Genomic DNA, 20,504 nt, shown 5'->3' on the forward strand with positions numbered 1-20,504 from the left:
TATATTATTAATTAAGTGGTTCAGATAATCAGGTTAATTGGTCATTCAATTCCAGTGCCATAATCACACTCTGGACCACGTCTCTTTGTACAGCGTGATATGAGACAGTGTTTTGAGGAAGTAGTTCTTAATTCACACGGTCTATTTCTTTATAGATATCTATTGTATTTTTTTTTATAGATATCTATCGTACTTGCAAGAACTCAATTTAGGGTTGATTTAGCCATGTAAAGTGCTAATGTGGTAATTGTAGGATTCTGTCACCTGCTAGTTATATTTGACTTGTAGGTCCTTTTCCAAAGAGGTGTTGTTAAAGAAACTAATTTGGGATACTAAGCATGATTGGCTGTGTTTAATTTTTAGCGAACTTGCATTGGATAGGGTATTTTAATGTATGAGAGTATGAGAATTGCTTATAATTGAATATAATAAATTATAATTTATAATTAATTATTCATGATAATTTATAATTAATTAGAATTTTTCCCAAGCCAAAGGGCAAATGATGTGTTTCCTGAGAGTCGTCTCAGTTGTAGTGCTGTGCTCCTTGTGTTCCTTTGTTGTCTTCAACAATGAATCAATAAGCAATGTGTGAATTGTACTCTAATGTACATTCTAACATATTTCATGTCCTTGTCCTAAAACCCCCTAAACTTGTTTGTCTGTCATGCTTTAAAACTTTGTTGTTGTAACCAGTGGTGTTTTACCACTTGGTTGACTAAAGTTAGACTGACTAATGACCCCTTCACTTTGTTTCTCGCTTACGATAAAGGCTATGAATACTAAACTTGATGGTAAAACTAACCTGGTGTTTAAATTACATTTCTTATGACAGTTTTATAATAGTTTTTTTCTGTAATTAAAGGTATAATGCAACAGCCAATGATGCCGCCATACAAGATGCCTCAAAATTCCATGCATGGCAGTCCGGCATCCACAAACTACCAGCAAACCCCTGTTACTCCCAGTCCTCCTAGGTATTCTGCAAGGATTTTTTTTTCCAGCTGAAATTTTTATGGCATGGCAAGATGTGTTTATTCACAAACCTAGTTACACCTAGTGTATGCTGACAAGTTCTTTTTTTGTGTCTGTAGTCGCTTTGTTCAGCCTCAGACGGGCTCTGGTGCCCGGTTCATACCCCAGCAAAACAGCCCAGTGCCCAGCCCGTATGCCCCTCAGAGCCCTGCTGGTTACATGCAGTACCCTCATCCTCCCACCTACCCTCAGCATCAACAGATCCAAGGTAAGTTCCCATGAAATTTTAACAATAAGATGTACACTTTCTCACAATAGTTTTGTTGCAGAATTGCCACCAGTTTGTTGCGACTTAATCAGAGGTTTATTCAAAATTTATTGCAGTCTCTGTGGCTAACCCCATGGTGCCTGGTATGAGAAACATCCACGACAACAAGGTCTCCGGGCAAATGTCAAGTAACTCAGCCAATCACAACGCACGGCATTGCTCCAACGAAGAGTACATGAGCATTGTCCACAGACTGGGAAATGAGGTGAGTATACGCACCATATACCTGCTCAGCTGGCAGTTTTTTTTTTTCTTTTATCATGCCTCCTTAATCAAGCTTCCTTTATCATTTTTCCTCACCAGGTGAAAAAAACTTAATAAATATAACATTTATTGGATTCGGATCTCATGGCTAGATTTGCAGATTTTTCCTAATTAAAAACAAGATAAATCATCTCTTTTTATGCCATTAATACATTGATCGCTGAAACTATACATCATTTGAGCTTTATATTTACCACTCAAGGGTGTTTGATGAATCATTAGACACAGAAACTATTTTGATGGCTTTTCTAAGAATAAAAAAAAACCACATGCTCCAGTTCAAGTAAACACAGCAAATTCATGCTTTAACATCAGATATTACTTTTGTTAACTTCATAAAGTTTAATTTAGGACATGTTTCATTAGGATTTGCCGAATGTTGAGCTGAGCTTGTAACTAATTTATGTGGACTTTCTAGGAGAGTGATCCTTCTATGAGAAATGCCTCCTTTTCCCTCCGGTCGCCCCAATCCGTGTGCTCTCCTGCTGGGAGTGAAGGGACCCCAAAAGGTAGATGTAAATTCCATTGCAGGAAATGTTGTATTATTTTGTTATTGACTGTTGATACTTCCTTGTATTTACAGATCTTGATTCTTTAGATTCAGGGTTATTTTTATCTATTTATTTTTTTCTTCTTGTGGTCAGGTTCTATACAATAACTCATACTAGTGTGTTATTTTGGTTTGCAATGCGTTTACATTTTGTCACCTTTATTTGCACGGCACTTTTAGTTGTAATAGTAACAGCACAGGCATGAATCTCAGTAGTAAGGGGCAGGTGCAAGTTAAAAAGACAAAACAAAAAACACAAACTGGTCAGATTGCATGTCCCAATTATAATAAAGGTGATTAATTGAGGTCCCAAAAATAATTAAAGGTGAACCTTTGAAAAGTGAAAGATTTTTTGTTTGATTGTGGAAAATCTTACCTGACTAAGGCATATTGGTAAAATAAACTGATTTGAGCTGTGCGAGCAAAGTGGGTTAACCCAGATATATAGGGGTATGCAGGTAGAAGTATTAAATCAGACTGGAAAGTAGTGGACGGAATTACTTCATAACTAATTGCGTGAACCATAAATAATCCTAATAATCCTAGTCACTGCTTCTGTTCTGTAATGTTTTTGTTCAAGTTGGATCGCGGCCACCTCTGATCCTTCAGTCGCCACCTCCATACACCTCACCAAGAGATGCCGCTCCTGACCTCCTAATGGACTCACCCGAGAGGAAGAAAAAGCAAAAGAAAATGATAAAAGAGGAGGGTGATAAGGGCGCTATGTACGACATTGTCAGCTCACCCTCCAAAGACTCCACCAAGCTGACGCTGAAGCTATCTCGGGTCAAATCGTCAGAGACAGAGCAGCCTAGTGAGCTTGTGCCAGGTAGCGTGGAGCATGGCTCGGATGCAGAGAATGATCTGCCTTGCAACAGTTTTCGGGAACAATCAGGGTACCAGCAGGTCCCGGTGCTGCAGAACACAGGGGCAGTTGCAGCCAAACAGCCTGGAGCAGTCAGCGGGACACCCTACGACGAGGCCGAATTGGATGCTCTAGCTGAGATTGAAAGGATAGAACGCGAATCGGCTATTGAGCGAGAGCGCTGCTCTAAAGAGGTTCAAGATAAAGGTAGAAGAGTTTTTCTCGTCTTTAGTGTGAATTGCTTTTAAAATTTTAATTTTGTTTAATTATTAAGTTTAACAGGTGCTAGTTCCTTCCTTCAAGTTTGATTGATTTTTTTTGTTTTGTTTAGATAAACCCCTGAAGAAGCGGAAACAGGACTCGTACCCTCAGGAGCCCGGTGCTGCTGGTACTGCTGGAGGCCCTGGTGTAGGCGGTGGGGGCAGCGCAGGGAACAAACCAACGCCTCAGGAGGCTAGTGCTGCAAGCAACGGAGCTAACCGTCCAGCACTTATGGTTAGCATAGACCTACAACAGGCAGGAAGAGCTGAGGGGCAGGTTGAATGCCCTGTGCCTGCCCAGGAAGCCCAGCGCTGGGCTGAGGATGGCTCTGACTCAGCTGGGGTACTGCGACTCAAGTCAAAAACAGATGAGGAGTTGCAGAGGGCAGCAGACGGACGGCCTGAGGTCATAAAGCAGCAGAAAGCCGCTTCAGATGGCCGCCCTGACATGCCAAAACATAAGCAGGACAGCCGGCGCGACTCCTCAGGAAAGGTACAGGGCTCGGACAAGAGACCGGACCTGTCGAAGCACAGGCACGATGGTAAGCCTGACAAAATCCGTCTGGAGACTCCCCGAAAAGACGACCGTTCTGACCTTTCACGAGATGGCCACAGAGAGGAAAAACACAAAGATAGAGAGCGGGATAGGGAGCGCAGCAGTGATGGCTCTAAAATCCGGAGGCCGGAAACCCCTAAATCCTCCAGCAAGTCAGAGCATGAGCGTCCTGGTCGAGACAGAGACAAGGAACGAGATAAAGACCGAGACAAAGACCGAGATCGCGAGCGTAAACACCGGTCCGAATCCCGAGAACACCGGGACAGGCGCTCACCTGAGTACCGCTCCCGACCCGACAGTCCCCGCGTGAAACAGGAAAGCCGGAGTGGGCCAGACTCGGGTCGACCCCGCACTGACCTCAAATCTCCCAACAGCAAAGAGGAGAGGCGAAGCTCTGATGGTACCAGGAAAGGTACTGATGGCTCTAAACTTCCTCCTCCTGACAACAGAGCTGGAGAGTTTCCTGATTTCCTTCTAGGTGGAAAGTCTGGTGCGTTGAAGAACTTCGTCATTCCCAAGCTGAAACGTGACAAGGACGGGAACGCGGAACCCAGGCGACCTGTGGAGAATTGGAGCCAGCCATGGGTGAAGCTAGAGAGACTTGGGCAGGTAGAGGACATCAGCAAACGGCCCAAACCTGTGGTAGTGCTTCAGAAGCTTTCCCTCGATGAGGTGCAGAAAATCATTAAGGAGAGGCATGCGACCAGCTCCAAATCCAGCAAGAACAGGCCTTCCTATGGAAAGTCCTCAAAAGGTAAGACAACCAGTTTCTCCTGACTAGTTGCTTATTTTAACACGGAAAAAAAATTAAAAAATCACTGGATATGTAAAGAATGATTTTGCAAATCTTATTCTGATTTAGTGACTTAATGATGTCACATAAAGGCTCGAGTTATAAACAGTGTTTATTAATCTGTTTCAAGGGGCCATTGATGAGTCGGTGCTCAAGGAGCTTCCTCCTCATCTGCTTGCAGAAATCGAGTCCACCATGCCTCTGTGTGAGAGGGTAAAGATGAACAAACGCAAGCGCAGTACTGCCAATGAGAAGCCCAAGTATGCTGAGGTCAGCTCAGATGATGACGGTGAATCAGAGTGTGAGTAAAAAGTCATAAATTACTTGAGCATCCATAAATGATCAAAATAGATTTTTTTTCCCCACAAAGAGTGAATTTAGTTTTCCAGTTTGTAGTGTGATTTGAGAGTCAGTTCTTTAACCTATAGCGGCTCCAAAGCGATCGAAGAAGGAGCGAGATCGGACGTGGGAGTGTGAGGACAAAAAGCTCTCTGGAGAGCGCAGGCGTAGCGGAGGCTACAACGAGGGCCGCAGAAGTTCAGGCAGCCGATACCGAGACCACAGTCCAGACAACTCCGGGAACGAGACGCCTCCTCCCAGCATCAGTGATGGTGAATTTCCCATTTATCCAAACACACAATTTCTCTTCTGTTTTCCATCATGGTATTCCACTGGTTTGTGTAGCATCCTATACGTTTTATATATATATATATATATATATATATATATATATATATATATATATATATATATATATATATATATATATATAAAATATTTTTTCTTTCTATCAGTATTCAAAAAGATGAAGATGAAGGAGAAACAAAAAAAGAGGAAAGCCTACGAGCCGAAGCTAACTCCAGAAGGTATTTTTTGAGTTTTAAAGGTGAAGAGGATGCTGCAGCATTTTTGATGCTGATACCAAAATTAATATGACTTGCAAAAATTTGCTTTCCCCTCAAACAGAAATGATGGATTCTTCGACGTTCAAGAGGTTCTTGGCAAGCATGGACAACATTTTAGAAAACTTGGAGGATGTGGACTTTACGTCGTTAAGTATGTAGCTTTCTGTAGGCGCGCTATTTTAATTAGTTTAGCGCTAAAGGCGAGGCATGAAGTTTTGTGTTGATGTTGGAGCAACAGCAAGTTTTTAATAGAAATCTTGCATTTTTATCTTAGACGCTGACGACGACGAGATCCCTCAGGAACTCCTTCTAGGGAAACACCAGCTATCGGAGTTGGGCAGTGAATCGGCTAAAATCAAAGCAATGGGCATCACGTTCAGGGTACGCTACTGCTGGGGTTCAGTCACCTCAAATATGGTGAAGCGTCTTTCACAGTCTGTCTTATGTGTTATAATCGCAACAGCACCACAAAATTTACATACTTTCCACAAATGCTGATCAGTCAGTATAAAGCTAACAATGACTGCTAAATGATACCAACCTTTGTAATTGTGTGGTCAGTTGTTAAGCTAATATTTATGAGCTTCCTGTAATTCACAAAATGTGAATACAAGTTTTTTTTTTTTTTTTTTTTTTTTTTTACAGATTCCATCCGACAAACTTGTAAAAGTGCTGAGCATACTGGAGAAAAACATACAAGACGGCTCCAAGCTTACCACGCTCATGAACCACGTGAGTGTAGTTTTCACACTCCCACTAGCATCTCTGTGCAGACTGAGGCTCTGCTGTGGAGAGTTAATATATGTAAGAGTGTTTTCAATTCATTTCTCAGGACAACGACGCAGAGGATGAAGAGAGGTTATGGCGTGACCTCATCATGGAGCGGGTGACCAAATCGGCCGACTCTTGCCTGACCGCTCTGAACATCATGACCTCTCCACGCATGCCCAAGGCTGTCTACATTGAGGACGTGATTGAGAGGGTGCTGCAGTTCACCAAGTTCCATCTGCAGAACACCCTGTACCCTCAGTATGACCCTGTCTATAGAGTGGACCCACACGGAGGTCAGTGATGAGATCTCTAAATATTTAACATGTTAGAATGAACAAAAAAGCCCTCAAAACTCGTTAAAAGTGATAATAGGTGATTGTCAACAATTTCATACAATTGAAAAATAAATAAAAGATTTCCCACACTAGAGCATCACTATACAACGTTGTGCTTGTTTCAATAAATTTGTTCAAAAAATGACAGTTTTTCTATTTTGTCTATAATGTAAGTGACATTTAAAAAAAGGCAACAGTGATTTTGTGTAGATTTTGAAGTATGCGATTATCAGCTGCAAACATTTAAGCACCAGTGGGAGTGGCTTGTACAAACCCACAGTGCAAAACTGACAAAGTTAAACAAATTGTCATGACCATAGAGTAGTTCTTTGTGTTGAATGGCAATATTATAGGGAGCACGTGTTGTCCTAACTTTTTTTGTGTGTAGAAATGTATCTGGTAAATTGAAACCGATACTGCTCTCTAGTGGGCAATTATATTTATCACTGATCTCTGCCTATAAATTGATGAAATTTCTATCATAAATAACTCTTGTCTGTTAATGGTTAAGGATCAAATTGTATATTTTGTTAATGGTTACTGATTTGCATTAATTTTAGAATACCTATTACATATACATATTTTATACATATTTTATATTTGACTATAAAGTCTAGCTATAAAAGGTTCCAGTATAAGGGATTTTATTCTTCTCATAAATATATTGGTAATTCACTCTCATTTTTTTTGGCAGGTGTCTTGTTGAGCTCAAAAGCTAAACGGGCTAAGTGTTCCACACACAAGCAAAGGGTTATCGTAATGCTCTACAACAAAGTGTGCGACATTGTCAGCAATATCTCGGAGCTGCTGGAGATCCAGCTATTAACTGACACTACAATTCTGCAGGTGTGTGTGTGTGCGTGCTCCATCTGCTTTGTCAGTGCACTCTTTAGAAACTTGTGCTGAACTAGGTTCTGTCTTATGCAGGTCTCTTCAATGGGGATCACACCGTTCTTTGTGGAGAGCGTCAGCGAGCTTCAACTCTGTGCCATTAAACTTGTCACTGCTGTAAGTGTTCAGTACCGTTTAAGCTCATCTTAAAGCCCTTGGGATGTAATCTTGTGTTTAAACATACATGATTGTGGCTTTCTTTTTCAGGTCTTTTCTCGCTATGAGAAACACAGGCAATTGATTCTGGAGGAGATCTTCACCTCTCTGGCCAGGCTCCCCACCAGCAAGAGAAGCCTGAGGAACTTTAGGTTGGCTGATTTCTTTTTATTAAGTTTCACATTATTACTACGATGAAGCATTAACCCGTGCTGTATTTGGGCTTCTCTGTTTATCAGGTTAAACAGCAGTGACGTTGATGGAGAACCCATGTACATCCAGATGGTGACCGCTCTGGTGCTGCAGCTCATACAGTGCGTGGTGCATCTTCCCACTGACAAGGATAACACCGATGATGAGTATGAAAAGAAAGTAAGAAAACAACCTTTGACAGATTAAGTAAAACATACAGTAATTTCTCTAGTTTAAACGTAAAGAGATTAATTGGCTACGTTATTTCTAGGTGGACCAGGATGTCCTTATCACAAACTCGTATGAAACTGCAATGAGGACAGCACAGAACTTCCTCTCCGTTTTCCTCAAAAAGTAAGAGCTCCGACCCTTTAGCTTTGTTGGAGCGCTGTAATGTCGCCGGCCTACTTAATCTCAATCCTCTTTTTATTTTTCAGATGCGGCAGCAAGCAGGGAGAGGAAGACTATCGGCCTTTGTTTGAAAACTTTGTGCAGGACCTTCTCTCAACAGTCAACAAACCAGAGTGGCCCGCTGCTGAACTGCTGCTCAGCCTTCTAGGCCGGTTACTGGTAAGGGAGTTCTGTTTTTTTGCACGGGTGGTCAAATCTAGAGGTCGACCAATGTGCATTTTTCTCTGGCCAATGCCTAGATTAATAACGAAGGATAAGAACTTAAAGCCATCGGCCGGCCGGCGTGCAATGACACATGGGATTTGTGCATGGGTGGGATTTAGTTTTTCCGCTGTGTTCCACATCGGTGGCTCTTGTCGGACGGAGTCAGCAGTTTGTTGTCAGGTTCTGCTCAGGCAGCGCTCATCGGCGAGAAGAGAACTCAGATTGGCTATTTATCTTAGCGAATGAGCACGTGAAAAAAAAAAATATATAAATACCACACAAGTTTGTTAGTACGATTTTTGGTGTAAATGCTGATTCTTTAGATATTTACAGTTCTAGCTTGTCCAGGTTCCCTGTTTGGATGCCGAATACAGAATACTGTAGTTATGTGCTCTCACGCTCGTTCGTTTGCCGCATAATAGTCCAAAGCCTGCACTTTGTGGATTTTGCGTATCAGTTTTTATTGGATACGAATAAGAATAATATGCTTCACAAGATCTTCGAGCTAAAATCCAATTTTTTGGATTATGAATGGTGTGAAACACAACAGGCTAAATATTTTACAATATGTTTATAATTGTATTATGTTGGCAACCACCTTTTTCCAAAGTGATGGAATTGTTACTGTAGGATTTACTTGCCCTTGTTGGCTAGTTAATACAGTCGTGTGAAAAAAATCAGGACACCCTATGAAAGCCTGTGTGTTTTTTTTTACGTATTTGGACATATGGATATTTAATTTCAATGTTTACAATACTGAGAGATTCAAGTAATATAACTAACAATTAAAACTGAAGAAAAGACTTTTAAAAACTTTTGGTAAAATGTACTTAAAAAAGGAAAAAACTATTTCTGGTGAGGAATAAATTAGGACATCCCCACATTTATTCCCACTTAAAATGGCTAAAATCACACTCAGGGGTATCACATCCGGTACATCTGATTCAAACATGATTACTCAGCTTTTTGAAGGAGGCTTGCCCTATTTAAACTTCAGACATTTAGTTTGGTGTGTTCCTGGCTGTTGAAGTGAGAGTGAACACCATTGTGAGATTGAAAGAGCTGTCTGAGGCCTTCAGAGAGATAATTGTAGCAGCTTATGAATCTGGGAAGAAATTTAAAAAGATCTCAAAAGAATTTGAATCAGCCATTTGACTGTTTAGAAAATAGTCTTCAAATGGAGGACATTCAAAACAACTGCCAACATGCCCAGGTCTGGCCGTCCAAGCAAGAGCAACCCCGAGAACAGATCGCAAGATTCTAAAAGTATCACAAAAAAACCCTAAAATGACATCACGGGACTACAGCAGGCTCTCGCTTCTGTTGATGTGAAAGTGCATGCCTCTACGATCAGAAAGAGACTACACAAGTTTAACTTTCATAGGAGGTGTTCAAGGAGGGAACATTTGCTCTCTAACAGAAACATGACGGCCAGACTGTAGTTTGCCAGAGAGACTAGTACTTCTAGAATAATGTTCTTTGGACAAATGAGTCTAAAATTGAATTATTTAGACACTGAAACAGAGGACATGTTTGGTGTAAACTAAATATAGCATTCCAGGAAAAGAACCTCATACCAACTGTGAAACATGGAGGTGGAAGTGTCCTGGTTTGGGGATGATGTCCTGTAGCAGGACCTGTCCAGCTCACCATCATAGAATTCACCATGTATTCTACCATGTCTAGGTAATACTAGCTATTAGGGGGCAGGGTGTCCTAACTTTCCTCAGTTAGAATATGCATTTTTTTAGTTTGTCTTTTGTTTGAGTAAAACAAGGTTAATTTTTGTTGTTGACCTGCAATGAAATCACTTTCTTTTCCCAAGAAAAATAAAAACAAGATTAGACATCGATATATGCATCGATATATGCATCAAACATTTCTTAATGAAAAACGGAATATTTAATGGTGTCCTAATTTTTTCACATGACTACATTTATGGTTAGTTCTTCCTCGCTTTGACTGAGCTCCTGACTGATGTAAATCACCACCTTCTCTCCTGTTCTCAGGTGCATCAGTTCAGTAACAAACAGACAGAGATGGCCCTGAGAGTGGCCTCTTTGGACTACCTGGGAACAGTTGCTGCTCGCCTTCGCAAAGACGCTGTTACTAGCAAAATGGACCAGAGATCTATAGACCGCATCCTCGGCGAAGTAAACTGTCATTTATTGACCGATCTATAGTCGATAAACTGATCTGTTTTCTTTGTGTGCTTTATTAATCATTATTGCGTCGTTAATTCTCCAGATGTCTGGCAAAGATGAGACCCAGCAGCTTCAGAAAGCTCTGTTGGGTTACCTGGATGAAAACGTGGAGACTGACCCTTCTCTTTTGGTGAGGATTGTGTTAAAAAGGACATTTATATATATATATATATATATATATATATATATATATATATATATATAAGACTAATGCTAGTTTGTTGAAAACACTGTTTCTCGTAAATCACTTTTGTTGGTGAGATTTTGTAAGGACCGTAATTAAAGTGTTCTCGTGACCCCACAGTTTGCAAGAAAGTTCTACATTGCTCAGTGGTTCAGGGACACTACAACAGAGACAGAGAAAGCCATGAAGACTCAGAACCAGAAGGATGAAGACACTGCAGAAGGAACGCATCATGCCAAGGACATAGAGACCACGGGCGAGATCATGCAGAGAGCCGAGAAGCGCAAACACTTCCTGCGGTCAATCATCAAGGCCACTCCATCGCAATTTGGCACATTGAAGTAAGCTTGGGTGACCCTTTTCTTGCTTAATTGTTTATGTCCATGTCTAAGTGATCAGTTTTCTCTATTTTATAAGACGCATTCTAGATGGATACCTGTCCAACACTCTTTTTTTTTTTTCTTCCTCTTCAGAATGAACTCTGATACTGTGGACTATGAAGATGCGTGTTTAGTTGTGCGATATTTGGCCTCTATGAGGCCGTTTGCACAGAGCTTTGATATTTATTTAACACAGGTAAGAAAACATTACTTACATTCACACAGCTTGAGGATAACTGAGTGGAACATTGATGTTCAATACAGAGAAATTCTTCTGAAGATTTAATACAAGTTTTAAGTGCTTTTTGTGTTGGCAGTGTCTTGCTACAATAAGCCTCCTGTTGTTTTGTGTTGCTTAGATCTTGAGAGTGCTGGGAGAAAGTGCCATTGCTGTGAGAACGAAAGCGATGAAGTGTCTGTCAGAGGTGGTGGCTGTGGATCCCAGCATTTTGGCTCGGGTGAGTGTGTAATCACAGATATGACCAAGAAAAGGATTAAAAGTTGTTCCCTGGGTCTTTGGACAGAGTAGAAAATGTACCATTATTTACCATCGTACACATAGATGTATGGCCTTTGGTCTAACATATTTTCATGTGTTATTCATGCACAGTCGGACATGCAGCGTGGAGTCCATGGTCGGCTAATGGATAACTCCACGAGCGTGCGAGAGGCCGCCGTTGAGCTGCTCGGTCGTTTTGTGCTAAGTCGCCCTCAGCTGACTGAGCAGTACTACGACATGCTTATTGAAAGGATACTGGTGCGTTTGTTTTTTTGGTCTCTCACTTTGATTGCTCTAAAAGTACTTTCAAAAATATAAAAATGTTCCACATAAGAGATTAACTCAAGTTACATTTGCTGTTGTGTACACGAGGTAAATTGTGAGGTTAATATAGACTGTACCTGCAGGTTATTGGAGCATGCTTTCTTTTCATGTTAATGTTGAATAGCTTTTACAATGGTCTCAACAATAAGAAAGCTGTGCTGATAACATTTTTTTAGCCCAGATTAAAGTTCATTCTAAGTATGAAAGTTCACCTTGGGTAAAATCCTCTTCTGAATCTCTGTCGCCACCTACAGGCTACTTATAAAGTAGCAAGTGTCAATGCATGGGTTTATCTTTGCAGGATACTGGCATTAGTGTGAGAAAGCGGGTGATTAAGATCTTGCGGGACATCTGTCTGGAGCAACCCACCTTCAACAAGATTACTGAGATGTGTGTGAAGATGATCCGAAGGGTCAACGATGAAGAAGGCATTAAGGTAGACATTTTTTATGTAAAATACATTTTATTTTATTTTATTTTTTCATTACATATGTTTCATGGTCGTTTGTAGATGTAATGCATGTTGTAAATGCTTTCTGCAGAAATTGGTGAATGAAACATTCCAGAAATTGTGGTTCACTCCAACTCCAAACCACGATAAGGAAACCATGACCAGGAAGATCATCAATATCACAGATGTGGTAAGCTGACATGGAAATTAGTATATGATAGCAGTTGAATGGTCAAATTTTGCCTTTTTGAGATGTTTGATTTCTAGATAAAGGAAATGAGTATGGAATTTCAGATTTTTTGGTAACCTTTTAATTAATAGTGTTATTTTCTCAACTCTACTCATCTCCCATATGGACACTTAGTGTTTACTAGATTACCTTTTACCCATCCTTAATGCTTGTAGGATTTATTAGATAGTGTGTCTGTTGAAGCCTGATGATAAAGCATAATGGGGATTTCTCTTGACAGGTGTCTGCATGCAGGGATTCTGGTTACGACTGGTTTGAACAGCTGCTTCAGAATGTGAGTGTCGTCTCTGGTCATTTAAACTGAATATGGTGTATAGAGGAACAGTTTGGCTGCATTACTGTCCTTTTTCCCAATCTGATCTGTGCTGATGTTATTGCAGCTGCTGAAGACTGAGGAAGATGCCTCGTACAAGCCAACACGGAAAGCCTGTGCCCAGCTCGTCGACAATCTAGTGGAGCACATCCTCAAATACGAGGAGGAGTCTCTCTCCGGTACTGCCTTCTCACACACACACAGCCAGAGCACAATTGAGCGCTGTTAGCAAGTGTGGTAAATTTGATTGAGTAGCGTTTGATACTCTCTGAATGATTATTATTTGTTTATTACCGTGCAGACTGTGAGAGTAAAGGAGTGAACTCTAATCGCTTGGTGGCCTGCATCACCACGCTGTACTTGTTCAGCAAAATCCGAGCACAGCTGATGGTGAAACACGCTATGACCATGCAGCCCTACCTGACCACCAAGTGTAATGTAAGCAACAATCTCTCCTCCTGTTTTGAACTACATTTAAGCTTTTTCTGCCCTCTAGTGGTGTGCTAGAAAAACAGCACAAAAAAGTTGTGAAGTTGAAAAGTTCCCTGTGTTTTTCTTCCATTCACAGAACCAGAATGATTTCATGGTCATCTGTAATGTAGCTAAAATCTTAGAGTTGGTGGTGCCTCTGATGGACCATCCCAGTGAGACCTTTCTGACCACTATTGAGGAGGACCTGATGAAGCTCATCATCAAATATGGAATGACGGTCAGTACACGATTCATGAAAATAAAAAATATCATTCCCAGATATAATGCAATTTTAAAATGTGTTGATCATCAAAATGAGCATTGACAAGTTCCAATCACGATTTTTTTTTTCCAGTGGCATTAAAAGTGTTTACTTTTTCCCCACCTCAGGTTGTGCAGCATTGTGTAAGCTGTCTTGGGGCAATTGTGAACAAGGTCACTCACAACTACAAGTTTGTCTGGGCTTGTTTTAACCGGTACTATGGTAAGAGTCTTACTTTTAAGAAGCTCTTGGTTTTCTGTGCTAATTCAGGCAACAAAGCAGTGCCTTATTCCTGACCAGTAAATATGCTAACGTTCCAGTAATATGTAGTCATGGCATCGCTACAATCCAGCTAAATGTAATGTAAATGGCTAGTTGTTTTTGTTTTAATACATTTGGGTACAGTTTTTTATGTTTCTTGATAACAGTTGACACATTGTACTTAATGTTCCCCAGGGGCACTAAACAAACTGAAGACCCAGCACCAGGAGGACCCGAACAGCACAGTCCTGGGGTCCAACAAGCCAGCACTGCTGCGTTCCCTCTTCACTGTAGGAGCTCTGTGCAGGCACTTTGACTTTGACCGAGAGGAGTTCAAAGGAAATAACAAGGTCTGTTATGTGAACCATGTTCTGGCCACACACGTTTCAGTTAACCTTTCTTTTATTAAGTCATTGGTGTTTTATTGGTTGTTTCCCAGGTTGTCATAAAGGACAAGGTATTGGAGCTGCTTCTGTATTTTACCAAGAATGAGGACGAAGAGGTGCAGACGAAAGCCATTATTGGCTTGGGTATGCATAACCCTTTTTATATTTTATTCGGGTTCCTTAAAGGACACTGGTTGTTTAGTGTTTAAAGTTTTGGGGGGCTGATTATAAGGTTGAATTCAAAGCCCTTCTCTCTCAAGCTGATGCTTGAGCACTAAAGAGCAAGATTTAATTATATATTTTAAAAAATTGCTTTCTTTTTTCCACAGGTTTCCTGTTCATCCAGCACCCAGGCCTAATGTTCGTCCCTGACGTAAAGACCCTGTACAACGGCCAGCTGTCCGACAGGAAGAGGTCTGTAAACCTGAAGATCCAAGTGCTGAAGAATCTGCAGACCTACTTGCAGGAAGAGGACTCACGAATGCAGGAAGCTGACAGGGAGTGTGAGTGCCTGTCACACACAGGACAAAACGCTCCTGTTTATGTATCAGTCATTGTTTTAACCCTGACTGGGACTGTTTTATGTCTCTGCAGGGAAGAAGTTGTCCAAGCAGGAAGACCTGAAGGAGATGGGTGACATCTCATCAGGTATGAGCAGCTCCATCATGCAGCTGTACCTCAAGCAAGTCCTGGAGGCCTTCTTTCACACACAGTCTAGTGTGCGGCACTTTGCCCTCAATGTCATCGCTCTCACACTCAACCAGGGTCTCATTCACCCTGTACAGGTAGACATGTACATCCTAATCAGTGTCTGTAACATTAAATACTCCTTAGAGTTTTGATCTATCAAATCTAAATAAATCTTTTGGTTTTTATGTAGTGTGTACCCTATTTGATTGCTATGGGAACTGATCCTGAGCCAACAATGAGGAATAAAGCAGATCAGCAGCTAGTGGAAATTGATAAAAAGTACACAGGATTCATTCACGTGAGTGACCTTCAGCCTTTCATTTAACACCATCTTAAAATATATATCCAGCATCAAAATACTGAGAGCTTGTGCTCTGATGTTTGCATGAACACAGATGAAGGCTGTGGCGGGGATGAAGATGTCTTATCAAGTCCAGCAGGCTATAATGGCGTCCCGGAACACGATCATTCGGGGTTTCCGTCAGGACGAGTCCAACTCTGCGCTTTGCTCTCACCTTTTCACCATGGTGCGGGGAAATCGGCAGCACCGGAGAGCGTTCCTCATTTCTCTGCTCAATCTGTTTGATGATAGTGCGGTGAGTCCGTTTGCTGCATTAGTTTGAAGTGTCTCTCTGTGATCTGTCCATTGTTCAGGTCTTTTTAAATTATGGCTCTGTCCTGTTATAAAGGCCTCTTTTACTCGAGTCAGTTTGTCAAGCTGGAAAACTAAAATAAATATAGCACTTTTGGTAAAGAAAATAGCTTGTGAGTTTTTTTTTTATTTATTACATAAGCATCTTATTTTTCTTGCCTCTCGCTTTTCCCTATCCATTTCACATCATCTTTCTACTAGTGTCTACCTTCTGCTCTATTTTGATTTGTGGATGCATGTGCCTGACATATTTTTTATTGATTAATTCCAAGTCTATATGAGTCAGGCATTGAGAATATTTCTTTGTAAATACCTGACATATGTGCTTTAAGAAATGCTGCCAGTTTTATTTATTGATCTGTAAAAACAATAATAATGTAGAAGTTTAGATTTTCTGAAATCTAATTACCATTAATCTGATATTCAGCCATTGATTAGAACAAATTCGATTTAAATTTACTGTAACCAAGTATTGGAGTGTGTTCAACATTAGAATAAGAGCACATTTGCTTTGACTAAAGTTGCCACTACATCTGTTCCTTTGCAGAAGACTGAGGTGAACATGCTGCTGTTCATTGCCGACAACTTGGCGTGTTTCCCCTTCCAGACCCAGGAGGAGCCTCTCTTCATCATGCATCACATCGACATCACGTTGTCAGTGTCTGGCAGCAACCTGCTTCAGTCTTTTAAAGAGGTGAGCTCCAGTTTGTCCTGTGTGTTTCTATTTTCCCCTTTTCTCTCCTAGCTGTTCTGCCCTCTCACTTTCTGTCTCTTACTCTCACATTTCTTCTTTTCAGTCTTTGTTAAAGGACTCCAGGCAGAGGGAAAAGAAGAAGAAAAAGAAGGAGCGGGAAAAGAAATACGGCTCAGAGGAGGAAAACGAGGAGGATGAGTATCCTGAGACCAGCAGGGGAAACAGCAGCGATGAAGATGAGGAAGTTGTCTATAGGTCAAAGAAGACTAAGCGGGCTACAGTGAACTCTGAATCGGACTCTGACCTGGAGGCGGACGATGTGGACAAGGTCATGGACCGTCTGCCAGACAACCCCATGCCATTGCTTGATTTTGCCAACGCCTCTCAGGGCATCCTGCTCCTCTTAGTACTTAAACAGCATTTAAAGAATCTCTACGGTTTTTCCGACAGGTATCCATCACAGATTTATCCAACTCTGTTTTTTTTTTTATCTTCCTTTTCAGGGTATTTATTTGGCAGTTTGAGATCTTATATTAAATTCAAAATCTATAAGGTCACGCATGCATTTTTTTCTTTTCTTTTTTTTTTTTTTTTTACACAGCTATTTTTATTTTAAGCCATGCTTCTATTCTCCACAGCAAAATCCAGAAATACTCACCTACGGAGTCAGCGAAAGTGTACGACAAAGCAGTAAACAGGAAAGCCAACATACATTTTAATCCACGACAGACGGTAGACTTTCTGACCAACAGTCTCTCCAATGCAGAGCTCACCTACGAAATCAAAAGGAAGATCGTCAGGCAATATTTGGACGTAAGTGCACAAAATGTAGACATTTTTCGATTTTTTGTTTTGTTTTTTGTTGTATTGCAAGTCCTAATGAAGCACAAAAAAATGAAGAGTTTTTTGCTTTAAACTCTTAATTAAGGATAATCACTGATTAGCCGAACATTACACAGTAAAAGCACACCTTCATTCACAGATACACACCAGTCAGGTAGGTAGGTGAGGTTCTTATCTCACCACTGTACTATTTATTTCCTAATATTAATTTTGAAGATTATGCTTTTGGGTTGCAAATGTATAAACTGGTAGTATAAATTCTAAGGCATGAGCAGTATTTGATAGTGTTAAGTTGAGCTCTGCATTCACTGTGCGAGTATCTTGCTGAATTTATTGCTGACTATACAAACAATTGGCGCTTTGCAGTTTAAGGTACTGATGGAGCACTTGGATCCCGATGAAGAGGATGAGGAAGGTGAGGCGTCGGCAAGCACCCATGCCAGAAACAAAGCCATCACTGCTCTGCTGGGAGGCTCCAGCCCGAAAAACAACGCTGCCGACTCATACGATGAAGACAGCGATGGAGATGAAAAAATGCCTGGAGTAGGTTTTTATTTATTTTTTTATTTTATGCTTTATTTGGGCTGTTCCAGAAAAGTGAAGAATTTATTTATAGTGTAGAATTATAGTAAATGTCCAGTGTTTGTTCTTTTTGTTGTTGTTTATTTATTTATTTATATATATAAAATTATCATTGTCATTATTATTTTTTATTTATTTATTTATTTATTTTACAAATATAATATATATATATATATATATATATATATATATATATATATATATATATATATATATATATATATAATATAAAACAATATTTTTTTTCCCCCATCTAGTCATCAAGGAGATCCAAAAAAGGTGGTGATTCGGCAGATGCATCAGGTCACATGAACGAAACGGTAGAAGCCATGGACGTCATTGCCATCTGTTGCCCCAAGTACAAGGACCGGCCGCAGATAGCTCGCGTTATCCAGAAGACGAACAACGGTTATAGCGTGCACTGGATGGCCGGCTCGTACTCTGGCACTTGGGCTGAGGCCAAGAAACGGGACGGACGCAAACTGGTGCCTTGGGTGGACACTATCAAGGAATCAGATATCATTTACAAGAAAATCGCCTTGACGAGCGCGCACAAGCTGACTAACAAAATGGTGCAGACTTTACGCTCACTGTACGCAGCCAAGGAGGGGACTTCCAGCTAATCCGACTACATTTACTCCACCAGGAACTCTCGGCAGCCAAACTTTATTGGGATCCAACATTTTCTAACTCGGACAGTGTGGCAAGAATACTCACGGACTCACAAAAGCATGGAGATTGGCTGTGTGAAGAGTAAGGAGAGGGAAAGGAAGGAAGAGGGGAAGCATTTTAAAAAGTGGTGAGGACCTGCAGGAAAGCATTCTGTGGACACATTTTAAGTTAAACAGGACAATTGCATCCAGAAGGAAATGTTTGGAAAACGTGTGGGAGCTCCTTCGCTGTTGTGCAGCAACTCAGTTGTGTGATTTTTACTCCCACTGTATCATAGTTTAACAGAAAAAAACAATAAACACAAAAACAAAAATGTTTATATCTCTGACGAAAAAATCTGTTTAAAAAAAAAATAAACTTAAAAGTGAATGTTGGAAATTAGTCTGTTGATGTTCTTAATAAAGTGTTCTTGGAGTTAAACCTAGCACCGGATGGATTTCTTTAGCTTAGCTCAGTGTCCAGGGAAAGAACCTTTTAAATATTTCCTCTGCGTTATGTTTTACTCCTATTTTTTGTTTTGTTTTGTTTACTCATGCTGTACAATGGAGTCTCCTGGACATAATTTATTCTGTTCAAAGCAGAGCATGCAGTATCTGTGGCCTACATGCAGGGGGAGATTTTTTTTTTTTTTTGTAAATGTAGATTTTGATGTATTAGGTCACCCTAGAGAGAAAAAAGGGATCCCCAGCACTTCTGGCGGAACAAATACTGCAATAAATTTTTTTACTTCTCTTTGTTACTTGTCTTGTTTGCATTTGACTTTTATTGTTTTTTTTTTTTGTTTTTTTTTCAAGCAGCTGTCTGACATAAGGCAAAATCTAAATCGTTCTAAGCAAACAAAAGTCTTTTTATATTTAAACCGCATTTGTTTTATAGTAAGGGACTGTTTTGATTTCAACTGCAGAGGATGAACACATGGCTGGAGGCTGGAATTTAATTTCCACAGCGTTTCTTTTAATGTGTGACTCTGTTGTTACCTTTTTCCACCTGCATGGTGCACTGCTGGTCTATTAGAGCTTATTAAAAGGCAGGAAATGTCCTCTCTTATAATAAGAGATACTTGGGTGTTTGTAGTATTCTGTTATATTTATATTGACAATAATTTATCTGGGATACCATTCTTGACAGTCAGTTCTTTCCAAAACTGTAGCCCAGAACTGGACTGAGGAGAAAATGCATAATGACCCTTGTTAAAACTTTTCTACCATATAACCGGTGTGTTGAAATACTGAGACTCTGTTAAGAACTTAAAATAAGACTATCAACACACAAATGTGTATATTTTGAGTGAGTTAATAAATTAGTAAATCTATTAGAAATACAAAAAAAAAAAATCTAATGACATTCCCAGGACCTCTAGTCCACCTGGATCTGATTCAAAATCAGACACGAGTTAAATGTAGTAATCTACAGATATGATTTTTTCAATGAATTATTTCTGGGTGACACCTTTTTTCAGGCAAAATCAATTACTGGCCTTTAAATAATCTTTCAACTTCAATGTAAAGCAGAGGTTTTGCTTTTTCCTGTAGTTATATTCGAGCCTATCCTGGGAAGCCAAGAATAAAATATGAGTAAAAAAAGTTTTGCAATAAAAAGGAGGCAGAAATGCCAATCAAATTGTTTTGCATAATCTGTATTAAGTATCCATATCCAACTTCTTGTTTGAAAGTTCAAAAATAGCTTGTTTTGGGTCACTTATTTATATTTTGATATACATGATTTTATACATATTTTGATATATGCCTTTACAGCTCAACATTATCATATTTTGAAACAAAGTTGTAACAAGTCTTTCTGGATCATATGTCAGGCTTGTTTACTGAGACATCACTTCCGAGGATGTCCCTGCATGGATAACCTAAAGTATGCAGTGGTGGGTTTCCCTAAGATGATTCCTTAAAGGTAATAGTAGTTGTTCTGACTATGA

The 20,504-nt window shown here is 40.2% G+C and overlaps 1 protein-coding gene across 3 annotated transcripts in view; it reads left to right on the forward strand.

The window, feature by feature from the left end:
* nipblb (NIPBL cohesin loading factor b) overlaps positions 1-19,313 on the forward strand; it is a 32,335-nt gene extending 13,022 nt beyond the window's left edge. For all 3 annotated transcript variants that reach the window (XM_046860980.1, XM_046860981.1, XM_046860982.1), the window contains exons 5-47: positions 866-977; positions 1,095-1,243; positions 1,360-1,508; positions 1,986-2,076; positions 2,698-3,189; positions 3,314-4,552; positions 4,722-4,892; positions 5,020-5,202; positions 5,386-5,457; positions 5,558-5,647; positions 5,771-5,877; positions 6,142-6,228; positions 6,329-6,560; positions 7,297-7,448; positions 7,530-7,610; positions 7,701-7,801; positions 7,889-8,021; positions 8,113-8,195; positions 8,279-8,411; positions 10,466-10,609; positions 10,704-10,790; positions 10,965-11,185; positions 11,318-11,420; positions 11,584-11,682; positions 11,835-11,981; positions 12,349-12,483; positions 12,590-12,688; positions 12,969-13,022; positions 13,129-13,240; positions 13,363-13,499; positions 13,630-13,770; positions 13,923-14,016; positions 14,251-14,405; positions 14,495-14,585; positions 14,771-14,944; positions 15,036-15,226; positions 15,322-15,429; positions 15,527-15,727; positions 16,331-16,477; positions 16,581-16,927; positions 17,116-17,290; positions 17,687-17,863; positions 18,160-19,313. In XM_046860980.1, coding sequence (XP_046716936.1) covers positions 866-977; positions 1,095-1,243; positions 1,360-1,508; positions 1,986-2,076; positions 2,698-3,189; positions 3,314-4,552; positions 4,722-4,892; positions 5,020-5,202; positions 5,386-5,457; positions 5,558-5,647; positions 5,771-5,877; positions 6,142-6,228; positions 6,329-6,560; positions 7,297-7,448; positions 7,530-7,610; positions 7,701-7,801; positions 7,889-8,021; positions 8,113-8,195; positions 8,279-8,411; positions 10,466-10,609; positions 10,704-10,790; positions 10,965-11,185; positions 11,318-11,420; positions 11,584-11,682; positions 11,835-11,981; positions 12,349-12,483; positions 12,590-12,688; positions 12,969-13,022; positions 13,129-13,240; positions 13,363-13,499; positions 13,630-13,770; positions 13,923-14,016; positions 14,251-14,405; positions 14,495-14,585; positions 14,771-14,944; positions 15,036-15,226; positions 15,322-15,429; positions 15,527-15,727; positions 16,331-16,477; positions 16,581-16,927; positions 17,116-17,290; positions 17,687-17,863; positions 18,160-18,525 — 7,562 coding nt within the window. In that variant the 3' untranslated portion in view covers positions 18,526-19,313. The remainder of the gene's footprint in view (positions 1-865; positions 978-1,094; positions 1,244-1,359; positions 1,509-1,985; positions 2,077-2,697; positions 3,190-3,313; positions 4,553-4,721; positions 4,893-5,019; positions 5,203-5,385; positions 5,458-5,557; positions 5,648-5,770; positions 5,878-6,141; positions 6,229-6,328; positions 6,561-7,296; positions 7,449-7,529; positions 7,611-7,700; positions 7,802-7,888; positions 8,022-8,112; positions 8,196-8,278; positions 8,412-10,465; positions 10,610-10,703; positions 10,791-10,964; positions 11,186-11,317; positions 11,421-11,583; positions 11,683-11,834; positions 11,982-12,348; positions 12,484-12,589; positions 12,689-12,968; positions 13,023-13,128; positions 13,241-13,362; positions 13,500-13,629; positions 13,771-13,922; positions 14,017-14,250; positions 14,406-14,494; positions 14,586-14,770; positions 14,945-15,035; positions 15,227-15,321; positions 15,430-15,526; positions 15,728-16,330; positions 16,478-16,580; positions 16,928-17,115; positions 17,291-17,686; positions 17,864-18,159) is intronic.
* The last annotated feature ends 1,191 nt before the right edge of the window (positions 19,314-20,504 follow it).

The sequence above is a fragment of the Silurus meridionalis genome, chromosome 11, assembly GCF_014805685.1.
Source record: "Silurus meridionalis isolate SWU-2019-XX chromosome 11, ASM1480568v1, whole genome shotgun sequence".
Taxonomy (NCBI): domain Eukaryota; kingdom Metazoa; phylum Chordata; class Actinopteri; order Siluriformes; family Siluridae; genus Silurus; species Silurus meridionalis.